At 40.1% G+C, this 13,510-nt stretch overlaps 2 protein-coding genes across 3 annotated transcripts in view; one reads left to right on the forward strand and one right to left on the reverse strand.

The window, feature by feature from the left end:
* LOC129731407 (FAD synthase-like) overlaps positions 1-13,510 on the reverse strand; it is a 172,294-nt gene that overhangs the window by 103,741 nt on the left and 55,043 nt on the right. The window lies entirely within an intron of this gene.
* On the forward strand, positions 1,834-9,849 carry LOC129731406 (uncharacterized). 2 transcript variants are annotated; one of them, XM_055691385.1, is made up of 3 exons: positions 1,866-2,712; positions 7,454-7,746; positions 8,261-9,849. In XM_055691385.1, the coding sequence occupies exon 3, from the start codon at positions 8,342-8,344 to the stop codon at positions 9,521-9,523; it is 1,182 nt and encodes a 393-aa protein (XP_055547360.1). In that variant the 5' UTR covers positions 1,866-2,712; positions 7,454-7,746; positions 8,261-8,341; the 3' UTR covers positions 9,524-9,849. The 2 variants fall into 2 exon arrangements, 1 of the variants encoding a protein (XP_055547360.1); XR_008729007.1 differs by lacking the exon at positions 8,261-9,849 and having other exon boundaries at positions 1,834-2,712; positions 7,651-8,252.

Consider the following 13,510-nt stretch of genomic DNA (forward strand, 5'->3'; position numbering starts at 1 on the left):
GTTTTTGGATCACACTAATTTGTGGTTCAACAAAATGTCTTTAAGTTGGGCTCAAACTTGTGAGTGATGTTTCTACTACTACGACTACTACAACTGCCCAGAATTAAGAAGAATGTATTTGTCACTTTCTAGATGAGAACAGAGCTTGCACAATGTGGTCTGGTCCACATGTGAGAAGAATTCACCAAAACTTTCAACAATTATTATTGTCATGAGACCTCCCAACATAGGAGATTGCCGAGATCAGAGTAAGAAGAACTAAAACATAGGTATCTGACTCTCATGATCTCCTTAAGCTCCCATCCGCCACCCGGAAGCACGCGCCCTTGGGCTATCAAAGCTTGTAAAACTTTGTGGTTCTGTCTTGAATTTGGTGCTGTAAAGCTATAAGAACCCAAGATTGAAGCTCAACCACCAAGCCCAGAGAAGTATATAGAATTGAACTTTAACATAAAATTTGACATCTTCACAGTTTTTCTGATGCACCTTATCATTCCCCAGGACTTCCATCGTCACCACCGGTTATACGAGTCGAATGAAACAGTTAACTGGCGCTTTGAGAAGAGATCTGTCACCTCTGACATGTGAAACCTAGTTGCCAAATCGACGTTTTTTCATCGCTTATCTCTCTCTCTCTCTCTGAGTATCTCTAGTTTACACTATACTCATAGCGAATTTCTTTATTCCACCAGCTTACTTCGTTTTGACCTGGAAGCAACCTAACTGCTGTCAAAACCCTTCTTTATTCGCTCGATTTTGACCCAGTATTGATCTGGCGTGCTGCCCGAAGCACACTGTAAAATTTGTCAGCTTCAACCCGCCACCGCACGTGCTTAGTTCGTGAACAATATGGATCTCTTCCTCACTTGCGTCGTAAATTGCGATGTCGTTTCTTTATTCCTCGACAGATTTGCCCGAACACAGTGGAGTAAAGAAATTCGCCATCAGAGAGAGAGAGATAAGTAATGAAAAAAACCGCCAATTTGGCAATTAGGTTTCACGCATCAGAGGTGCCAGATCTCTTCTCAAAGCGCAATGTTGACTAACTTTTTCATCCAACTCGTATAAGTGATTTTGACGGTGGAAGTCCTGGGCTGGGGAATAATAAAGTGCATCACAAAACCGTGAAGGTGTTAAATTTTATATTTAGGTTTAATTTTATATAAGGTATCGGTTCTATTATCGTCAGGTTTTACCTACTATCGTCCGGGGGGTAAATGATTTCCTAGAGCGGTAATTTCTTGCATGATTCTTCATAATGCAGAGCATCTTCCCGCAAAAGATCAGTTTTCTATGACTTCATTAACCCCCATAATAGGTAAAACCTGACGATAATAGAGCTGATACTCCACTTTCACCATAATTGATCATTATTTTGTTGGCAATACAAAAGGTTTGTGAGCCACCAGTTTTGGAGCATTCTCAATTCATTGTTTAGTAATAGAACACGAAAAACGAGTAAAAATAAAAATATTCTTTGTTTTACCCTATTGCAATACCTCTCAATGTTTGACCTCTCTTGTTCGTTTGGCTCGGATTTCGACATGTTCGTTTGGCTCACAACATTCTCTTCGCATATCTCTCCCTCTGAGTATTGCTAGTTTACTCATGCGTTGGGATGTTAGTCCTCAAAACATACCGCGATATAAGGGACGATCCATTGATGATGTCACGCAAAATTTGGAAAAAATTAACTCCCCCCCTCCTCCTTGTCACAAGTTGTCACAACTTCCTTGATCCCCCCTCCTTAATTACGTCACGTTTTTATATCCCCCTCCCCCTTCTTTGGTGATAATTGATTGAAATCGAGAAATTTGTTAGGAATGTATTTTTTCTTAATAAGAACGATTTTACTGAAAGAAAAACTGAAACTGAAAGGAAAAGAAGATTATAGAAGATAACTAGAAAAGGCGTTTAGTTCTTAGTTCAAGGTTGCTGCTGATGGAGTCGCATATCGACGACATAGAAAGCCGAGACATTAACTGCAGCATCATTGCTGATTTTTGAAAAACCATCAATATTTAGTTCCTCTTCTTCAATCAATTCGCAATCCAAAAGTTTCGAACGCGATTGAGAAGCTAAAAGCCCAACAACAACAAATCGCAGCAACCCTGGCTGCGATGGAAGTTCAACAACAACAATAACAACAACAACAACGTGCTACGATTATTCGCACCCCGCGAGTTGTATCGAGAGCAAGTACAGTTGAAGCCACCTGTAATTCTTGCGTTAAATGCTTTGCCACGCCAACCAACCCGGCGCGATCATCAATAACAAAACCTTCCACTCTGCAGCAGAACTCAGCGTACTACCTATCGATGCGATAGCACCGAGAGTGCCGATTTAGCAGAATGGGCATAATGACCCTTGGACAGCTACGACGACGACGACGGCGACGACGACAATCGCGAGCAGTGTAACATTTTATAAGTAAAATAAATCATTATTGTTTTAACTCGTAAACGTAGTAGGTCGTCCTCACGTCAATCCGAACATTAATTGTTGCAAGCTTATAACTGGCGCAGTCGGTTTAAGAACTGTGTTTGATTTCGTTCACGTGTGTTTGTTCCTGTCAGCAGTGCTTTTCCGAGGGAATATCGGAATCGCCAAGGACGCCATCGACGGTTTATCGAAGGATTGAGGACAAACCCGTAGAGACGACACCAAACACAATCACTACCTCCAACTCAGACGAGAGAACATCGTCTTTTTGTAAGTAATTTTTTTTCTTAACTAAAACTAGTTTTACCCTAATCAGTGCTAGAATTAAGACCGAGTGTGTATCAATTGCGCGTGTGCGGTTGTGAATAAATAAATCAGCCAGAAATAGTAACGAAAGTTTCTAATTTTTCTAAAATTTAATTTCATCAAAAAAGTTAATGCTAACACGCAAAATGTCTGAAATGGCAGAAAAAATAAGTGAACTCGAGCGCCTGGTCGAACAACAGTCTTTGCAACTCGAAAGGCTGCAGAATGCGTCGCAAAGATCAATACCTGTCTCGCAACCGAGAGACAATTTCGATCTCACCAGGATTCCGGACGTGATTAAAATGATCCCGGAATACAGCGGTGTCGAAAAAGAATTGCCAGCGTGGCTGGACTCCGTAGAGAGAAAACTCGAGTGCGCAAAACGATTAGTGCCGGCAGACAAAACTCCTTTAATGTTGCCAATTTGGGAATCAGTTATTAGGGACAAAATAAGCGGAAAAGCTAATGAGGCTTTATTATTAAGCAACACAGATTGCACTTGGGACGCGATTAAAAAGAAATTAAAAGATCGTTTTGGAGACAAACAAGACTTATCCACTCTTTTAAACAAAATCCCTTATTTGCAACAGGAAAATCTTAGTATAGAAAATTTTTATCACCAGTGTGATGCAGTATTATCCGAAATTAGAGCGAAAGTTATGCTTGATGATAAATTGAAAACTTGTGCGGTGAGCATCATGGAAACTTATGAGACCATGGTAACAAATGCCTATGTCGACGGACTGGACGATTCAATATCGTCATTAACGAGAACAAGTAGACCTACCAGCCTGTATTCTGCCTATCAGAATGCGTTAGACCAAGACAATGCTTACAAGAGACGAAAAGAAAGGACCAGGAAATCAAATTATATGAATCCGAGTAATGCTCGATATCAACCAAATTTGACGCAAAACCAATACGGGGCAGCAAGACGTCAAGTTGTAGCAAATAGGCCATATTTCCAACAACAACCACCAGTTAATAACGTCCCCGTACCGAAATTATTTAACCCAAATAATCAGTCCGGATCACGGTTCCCTCCCATTAAGCAGGAAAAAGCACTTCCTCCCAATTCTCGTCAGACTAAATCAAACTATTATAATAATAACCCACAAATAAATATGCATTGCGAATATTTTAATCCACAACATGAAGAATACACAGAAGAAGAAAATAAACCAGAGTATCTCGGAGAAGAGCTAAATTTTCCTCCGGAATTAGAGCAACAAGAGATAGAATGAGTTTTCTTCCTTACCTGGAGATTCTCTCCAAGTCCCGTCCTCCGCTTAAGCTTCTGATCGATACAGGAGCTAACCAAAATTATATTTCCCCAGAGTTCGTACCCCTAAAATCAGTGCGACTGGGTCCCTCTCACAAAGTTAAAAATTTAATTGGCTCTTACAATATAGAACAGTACACACTCTTCAACCCTTTTTCCAAACAATGTAAGGACGTTGCCTGTCAAAAATTCTACTTATTCAAATTCCACAGGTTCTTTGACGGCCTAATTGGTATGCAAACCCTACACGAGTTAGGATGCATCGTGGACGCATCAACTAATAGTATCATATTGGAAAACACCGTCATACCTCTAAAAAAAAAGTTTCCCGATACGTTACAGTTGAATTTTCAAGAATCATCACATACTATTCAACAAATCCCTATGCCTGATAACTCAGGAGATTTCTTCGTTGAAAATGACTTGAGAATTAATCCCAATATTTTTGTTCCGTCTGGATTATACAGCATCGAGCAAGGTAAAGCGAACTTGCTTTTTGTCAATGTGAACCGGGAACCCACAATAGCAACCATCGACTATGGAAGCATATTGGCCGAGGTAAACAATTTCGAGAGAGTAACTTTTCCATCTAAATATCCTTCCGAAGCAACCAAAGTAATTTGGCGGATTGAAGACGAGGTGCGATCTGATCACTTGAACGTAGAGGAACGCTCTAAATTAATCCAGATACTCCGAAAATTTCCCAAGGTTTTCTATAAAGAAAACGATAGCCTTTCCTTCACCAATATCGTTAAACATTCAATAAATACTTGTGATGAAATACCAATATATACTAAAAATTATAGATACCCTTTCATACACAAGGAAGAAGTGCAGAAACAAATCAGCAAAATGCTTAGCCAAGGCATCATCAGACCGAGTACATCGCCGTGGGCTTCCCCCATATGGATTGTACCGAAAAAGGCCGATGCATCAGGCAAGCAAAAGTGGCGGCTGGTCGTCGACTATAGGAAGTTGAATACCAAAACTGTAGACGATAAATATCCTCTGCCGAATATTACAGAAATATTGGATAAATTGGGCAAGTGCCAATATTTTAGTACATTAGACCTAGCCTCTGGCTTCCATCAAATTGAAGTGAACCCCAGAGATGTACCGAAAACTGCATTTCAAGTTGAACATGGCTTATACGAATACCTGCGTATGCCATTCGGTCTTAAGAACGCACCGGCTACCTTCCAGCGTGTTATGGACCATGTGCTCAGAGAGCTTATTGGAAAATGTTGTCTAATTTACATGGACGACATTATTGTTTTTTCAACCTCCCTCCAGGAGCACATAGAGAATTTAGAAAAAATTCTAAAAGCTATTGAAAAGGTGAATCTTAAATTACAACTTGACAAATCCGAGTTTCTCAAGAAAGAAGTCGCTTTTTAGGCCACATAGTCACAGACCAGGGTGTTAAACCAAACCCCGATAAAATTGAAAGTATTAAAAAATGGCCCTTGCCAAAAAATCAAAAAGAACTCAAAGGATTTCTTGGAATTCTGGGATACTATCGGAGGTTTATCCGCGATTTTGCCAAGATTACTAAGCCCCTTACAGCTCAACTACGTAAAGGAGAAGTGGTCGAGCATACACCATCATTCGTTAAAACTTTTGAGAAGTGCAAGGAATTGCTCACGCAAAGCGACATCCTCCAATATCCTGATTTCAATTCACCTTTCGTCTTAACCACAGATGCAAGTAATTTTGCCCTCGGAGCAGTTCTATCCCAAGGCAGTGTAGGAAGAGACAGACCAGTTGCTTTTGCGTCTAGAACACTAACTAAGACCGAGGAGAGGTATTCCGCCATAGAAAAAGAGCTTCTGGCGATTGTCTGGGCGACGCAGTACTTCCGACCCTACTTGTTTGGAAGGAAATTTACCTTATATACAGATCACCAGCCACTAACCTATGCACTGAACCTGAAGTCGCCTAACACCAGGTTGGTTAAGTGGAGATTGAGGCTTCTAGAATACGATTTCGAAATCAAGCATCGCCCAGGGAAGCAAAACGTGGTAGCTGATGCCCTTTCCAGAATTACCCACGAGGTTAACGCGAACGAAGAGGATTCTACGGACGAGAATTCCTTGTATTCCGCCAACTCAGATCCGCCGAACCTCATTGAATGTACTGAGAGACCATTAAATTTTTTCCATAACCAAATTGTTCTCAAAATAGGAGAGGATGAGTCAGAAGTATTCGAAACTGTTTTTCCAAAGGTTTATCGTCGAACAATAACTAAACTTCACTTCGAAGTCCCTGCCCTAATTAAGATATTCAAAGACCACATGGATACAAAAAAACAAAATTGCATAATGTGTCCCGAAACAATGTTAACTTCAGTTCAAGAAGTCTATAGAGATTACTTCAGTAGATACAGAATATTTCGAGCAAAAATATCTCGGAGCATATTAATCGATATCCCTGACGAAGTTGAACAAAACCTACTAATTGAACAAACCCATGAAACTTCACATCGGGGAATCAAAGAAAATCAAGCAGAAATTCTGAGAAGGTATTATTTTCCCAGAATGAAAGCAAAAATTAGAAAATATGTGCTTTTGTGTGAGACGTGTAACAAAATGAAATACGAAAGGAAGCCCTATCGCATCCGACTAGGGGAGACGCCTATTCCTAAGAAACCATTGGAAATTGTCCATATGGACGTTTTCATATCACAGCCGTGTATATTTCTCTCAGCTGTCGATAAATTCTCAAGGTTTGGAACTTTAATCCCTGTTAAATCCAGGTCTATTCCGGATATAAGAAGAGCGCTTATCAAATACCTGTCACTTTATGGGCAACCAGGTTTAATCGTTTCCGATAATGAACCAGCCCTAAAATCAATTGAAGTTCGTGGAATGCTAAATGACTTGAACATCCAACAGTATTTCACACCAGTGAATAATAGCGAGACAAATGGTATAGTTGAACGTTTTCATTCAACTTTGATCGAAATCTTTCGGTGTAATAGGCCGAAGTATGACTATCTCTCTCTTAAAGAAATGTTCCAACTAGCCTGCACACTGTACAATAATACTATCCATACGTCTATCAATTTGAAACCACGTGAAGCATTTTTTGGAGTCAAAGACGGAGAGGAGAGACCTCTCGACCAAATTGAGTTAATAAGAGTCCGTAATGAATTTTATGATAAAATTACTGCCACTAACAAAGAAACACAGGTTAAACAGCACATGTATCACAATGCTACAAGAGAAGACCCACCAGTTCTCGAAGAAGATCAACCTATTCTCGTTAAGTGCCAAGGTATTAAATCGAAACGGAGGGATCGATTCGAACTGAAAATTGTAGATAACGATGGACACCAAACGCTCCACGACCAGGACGGGAAAAAGATTCATAAATCAAACCTACACCGGATCAGGAATTAATATTCTCTATTCTTCTTTTCAGACATTGAAACCGCAAACCAGTTACGATATACCGTTCTCACTCTATATCATACAACTGGCTAACATAAAAGATGAAGAGATATCACACAGATCATCTCACTTCAATGGTAGACAAACCTAACTCTCTGGAACGGAATAATAATAATAAAAAAAAATGGTTGTGCCCTATAATAAAACCTTCTCCTCTTACCATTTTAGGTTAAAAAGTAAACTTTCCATTGGCAGCTTGCTACCCTACGTCTAAGTACTTTTACACGTCTGTTACATCGAGCCTAATACAACTCTCACCTTCAGGTACCTTTGAATGCCTAGATATAGAAAAAAAGTAAATTACCATTGTATGTAGATTTAATAAACAAAACGAATGACTAACTCCAACTAACACTAATTATAATATTGAAAGCAAATTTATGATCGTATCCTTTAATTTAATCAATCAAAATTAGACGCTCACGAACGAAAGCAATTATACGTTTTAAATTACAGGAAAATGCTACGAAGCTAACTGAAAACATGGTTCCTCCTGTCGATTCCAGTATACTGTAGTTCAGAATTAGATATTGTTAACCTTCATAATAACCCAATCGTTCTTATCAAACAAAACAACTGTAAATTACAAACCGGAACCATTAAAATTATTCATCCAATCAATCTACATCAAATCGAAGAGAGCATAGAACTACTGACTACAAAATTTTATACACAACTAACCCCAACTAACCCAATGAACGAGGTTGTTAAATATCGGATCAAGAAGCTGTATTCATCTCTCTACGCGTTGAAACCGCAACAAACGCATCGACACAAGAGATGGGACTCATTAGGCGCTGCGTGGAAGTGGATTGCCGGATCGCCCGATGCACAAGATCTACAGATCATTAACTCTACAATGAATGATATCATCGATCAAAATAACCAGCAATACAGAGTTAACGAAAATATCAACAACCGGATTTCGAAACTGACGCAAGCAATCAATCAAACAGCCAGCGCTCTAAACCCCCAGAAAGGATTGGACGTTATGCAAGCAATTACCACAATGTTGAACATGGACGTCATTAATGAACTCCTCGACAATATCCAGGAAGCAATCACCCTCAGCAGAATTTCCGTTATTAACAACAAAATTTTATCAACACGAGAAATAAACGCGATCAAAACCGCTCTTCAAGACCAAGGAGTGAAGATAAATTTTCCGGACGAAGCCCTACAGTTTGTTACTCCGAAAATTGCCGTGAAAGAAGGAGACTTGTTGTACATACTCCATGTTCCAGAATTGGAAAACGCAACATCTACAATTGTGAGGATATACCCGCTGATCGTAAATAATCAAATGATAAAATCGTACCCAAGCCACATTATACGGCGTGGGCCAAAACTTTTCGAAACAGATAAGCCCGAAGACTTCGTACAGAGATCATTCCACACTAAAGAATTCGAAGATAAATGTATTAGACCACTAATACTGGGAAAACAATCACATTGTACCTCAGTTCACAAAAATGAAACTACCCAACAGCTAATAAACGAAAACACCTTATTAATTTCAAACGCTAAAAATCACACACTAGAATCCAATTGTGGACCCGATAATAGAACCATCACTGGCAATTTCATCATCAAGTTCGCGAACTGTACGGTTAAATTCAATAACCATAAATTTCATAATTCGGAAACCATGGTGGATACAGAAATCCTGCATGGAGCATTCCACAATATTTTGATCAATTGGACCATTCAAAACCAACCTAATATAAAGGAAATCCACGACACAGCCATCAACAATAGAAGGAAGTCAGACCACGTTTATTTGCAACAAAGTAGCCTTCGCTTCAATCTATGGATAACGTTTGGAGGAATATCTCTTTCGACAGCGATTTGCTTCATTATAATAATCCTCATTCTGAGAAACATCAATCCTTGCCTAATGTTCAATTTTAGGAAAAAGCAGCAACCAAATGTCGACCCGGGACGGCTCGAACTTGAGGAGGGGGTAGTTACGAACGCGATTGAGAAGCTAAAAGCCCAACAACAACAAATCGCAGCAACCCTGGCTGCGATGGAAGTTTAACAACAACAATAACAACAACAACCACGTGCTACGATTATTCGCACCCCGCGAGTTGTATCGAGAGCAAGTACAGTTGAAGCCACCTGTAATTCTTGCGTTAAATGCTTTGCCACGCCAACCAACCCGGCGCGATCATCAATAACAAAATCTTCCACTCTGCAGCAGAACTCAGCGTACTACCTATCGATGCGATAGCACCGAGAGTGCCGATTTAGCAGAATGGGCATAATGACCCTTGGACAGCTACGACGACGACGACGGCGACGACGACAATCGCGAGCAGTGTAACATTTTATAAGTAAAATAAATCATTATTGTTTTAACTCGTAAACGTAGTAGGTCGTCCTCACGTCAATCCGAACATTAATTGTTGCAAGCTTATAACTCAAATATTCTCCACATGTTACAATGACCAAGCATTTTTATTTACGTTTTGTCACAGTTTTTGTATTGATTGGATTGAGAGACACTAAAAATTAATGAAATTGCGCTGTCATTCATAAATGAACATGCAGGGTGAAACAGAATTAAAGAACATTTTTAGGGAGAAAAAAATTGTCATTTATTTTATCTAAAGCAAATCTTAGGCAAAAAAGGGGATCGTAGAACTATGAATGAATGATGCAAATATTATAAATAGTTCTGAGTTGATCTCTGTGGTTAGGTATGTGACTTTTTTATTTTTTTTTTTTTTGTTGAAATGTGATGTCACAATCAAGCTAACCCCCCCTCCCCCATGTGTCACAAAATGTCACAATAATTGAAACCCCCTCCCCCCCTAAACGCGTGACATCATTAATGAATGGTCCCTTATAGAGATGGGAGTAACCATGCACCGAAATTGTCATCTACACTGAGAAATCATATTTGCAGCTTCTCACATTCACTTGATTACTAATAAAACATTTATTGCTATATTCTTCCTGCTCGTTCGTATTTGTCTGCGTCATGTAAATGATAAGCTGGTAAAAACATAATATCCCCAGATGAGCTCGTATACCTGAGGTATGGATTTGGAACAGTGTTTGTTTTGTCGCCGATTGACGTATACCTGTTTTAAATAAAATACAGATATACAGTTATTACAATTACAATGTGTGAATTATTGTTTTACCCTAGATCGTATAAAATACAGTACGGTACATTATTCCGTTTTATATACTCCCATACTTCTGCACAGGTCCATTCAAGCAAAGGATTAAATCATAAATTAAATCATTCAAGCAAAATAATCATAACTTTTGTTCCCAGATTTTTCTATGATTGGATCGATAGCATTGTTCAGGTAATCTATTGTAGTTTTTATAAAAATAAAGAAGAGTTGAAAAATATCAGCTTTTTCGAAGACGTCACACCGATCAAACAAACCGTTTTGGCCCTTGACATATTTGTAATCATCAATACCTTCCCAAAATAGTATTTTTCAATAGCTTCTCAAAAATGAGTCGTGTTCCAAAAAATTCAACCAATAGCACTAAATGGCATCTTTTGCCTATAGAAACGTCTATGTAAAGTTTCGGACAAATCAAAAATGGTTGATTTAATTGGTTGCCCGTTTTTTGTGGAACTGCTCTGCAGATATTCTGCGTCACAGCAATTGTATCATCCATATTAAAAACGACGTGCCACCAGCTACCAGAAACAACCACCGCTTCTCCCGGTTTTGGCAAAATCTTAATCTGCAATTTTCGAAAATAAGGGAATATAATGACACAGCCGCAACCAGAACACTTACCGGCTTGCAATCATACAGTTTTCCTTCATGCTAAGCAAAAACAAACCGGCACTAAAGAGCAAAAACAGAGCAAACGAACGCTTGTGTTAAATGGGGATACATTTCAATCACTGTTCTCTTGGATTCACTCTTGCTTGGTTTAGTTTTGACGTTTCGTCTTGATACCGCTTGCTGTTTGTTTTTCGTTTGCGCTTTGACGAAGATCAGTGAAGATCAGTTTGTTGGATTCGTCGTTGAAGATCATTTGGTTGGATTCGAACGATGCGCGCGAAATAATTAAACTGAGTATAACAGCACATTAGACATTCGTTGTTTTGCTTTCGTCTCGATTAGACGCAAATTGTTAATCTCCGTTTGAGTTCGCAAAATAACAATACACGAGTTATCGTACGGGTGTTTTTTTTTTGTCGATTAGTTCTTGTGCTGCGCGATAACAATAGCCGGCAGTTTATCGGCAGAAACATCTTCTGAAAACTGGTAGGGGCAGGCTACCCCGCCAGTGATCTGATACGCAGCTGATATATCAGCAAGAATAATTCTTCCGCACCGCTGTTACCCCGCTAGCAGCACGGACCACCATACGATCGAGCGAGTGGAAGTCAACTACAAGTGGCATCTACAAGGTCGCGTGTAGGATACGGCCACTGTGTCACAACACGAAGCTGGATCGTCATTGTTTGTTCTGCGGAGACGCTCGATTAATCCTACTATCAGCCGTGAGGTCGTGACTTAGACGTTCGGTGAAGTATTCACTTTAGAATTTTTATCATTGTTATTAATAGTATTATTATTATTGTTATTATTATAATTAATATTATTATTATTATTATTATTATTATTATTATTATTATTACTATTGTTATCAGTATTAGAATTACTGCCTTTTTTTTTATTTTGATCCATTGTAGTTTGAAAAATTGTAGTTCGGCAGTACTCTCTCGTGAAGAGCAGATTTAATAGCAACTACTTGACCCCCCCCCCCCACACATTCGAATATTTATCGTTTGTGTGCGGTAGAGCGTTACGCTCCCGCAAAATGGACGACATGCAGGTGCAACTATTCCTGGATGTGGAAACAAATGGGGAAGAGATTGAGATCTCCCCCATCAATTCCCCTCTACCTTCCCCGCTACCTAGCCCCGTACCAAGGGTACCGGCAACACGGGTGAAAGCTTACCCAGATGCTTCGAAAGGTCCGTTCGTAGTTTACTTCAGGCCCATAAAGAAGCCTCTAAATATTATTCAAATCGGCAAGGACCTGGCAAAACAGTTTTCGGACGTAACCGAAATTACAAAGGTTAGACCGAACAAACTGCGAGTTGTTGTGAGTAGCTTGAAGCAAGCAAACGCAATTGCTAGCTACGAGCTCTTCACGAGAGAGTACCGCGTGTACATCCCTGCCAAGGACGTGGAGATCGACGGTGTGGTTACCGAAGGAAGCCTCACGGTCGATGACATTTTGCGTCACGGGGTTGGCTGCTTCAAGAACCCCCTGATTCAAGATGTAAAGATACTGGATGTCAAGCAATTGCATTCAGTATCCATCGAAGAAGGGAAGAAGAAATTCTTCCCTTCGGATTCCTTCCGTGTAACATTCGCCGGATCCGCACTGCCGAACTACATCTCTTTGGACAGGGTTCGTCTGCCTGTACGCCTGTTCGTACCGCGGGTCATGCATTGCCAAAACTGCAAGCAGTTAGGTCATACAGCCACCTACTGCTGCAACAAGGCACGCTGCAGCAAGTGCGGAGGCAATCATGCTGAGACCGCTTGCAGTGAGTATACTGAAAAGTGTCTTTACTGCGAGGGAACTCCGCATGACCTTTCGGCGTGTCCCGCGTACAAACAGCGCGAGGAAAAAATTAAGCGTTCCCTCAAGGAACGATCAAAGCGCTCTTTCGCAGAAATGCTGAAGAGTGCTGAGCCACCCTCGACAGGAAACATCTTTTCCTTTTTGCCAACCGATGAGGGTACATCTGAAGATCCCGTCGAAGGGTGTTCTTATGCCATGCCAGAAGATCTAGGAAGAGGAGAATGATCAACTCTCCTAATCTTTCTCGCAAAGGTCGCAAGATAACCCCTAGCGGAACGACCAATAAGCCAACACAAAAAGGAAGCGGTGAAGAAAAACCGAAGCAAGTACCTCCCGGTTTTAATTTTAAATCAAACCAGGAGTACCCACCGCTTCCTGGGGCACCAAAAAACCCCCTTGTACACCCATTTCTCGATCAGAAGATAAGAAAGAAACAGGG

Source organism: Wyeomyia smithii, chromosome 3, assembly GCF_029784165.1.
Source record: "Wyeomyia smithii strain HCP4-BCI-WySm-NY-G18 chromosome 3, ASM2978416v1, whole genome shotgun sequence".
NCBI lineage: Eukaryota > Metazoa > Arthropoda > Insecta > Diptera > Culicidae > Wyeomyia > Wyeomyia smithii.

Excerpts from the sequence above, each read along its gene's own strand:
- LOC129731406 (XM_055691385.1), top strand. The coding sequence starts at position 8,342 with ATGAATGATATCATCGATCAAAATAACCAGCAATACAGAGTTAACGAA.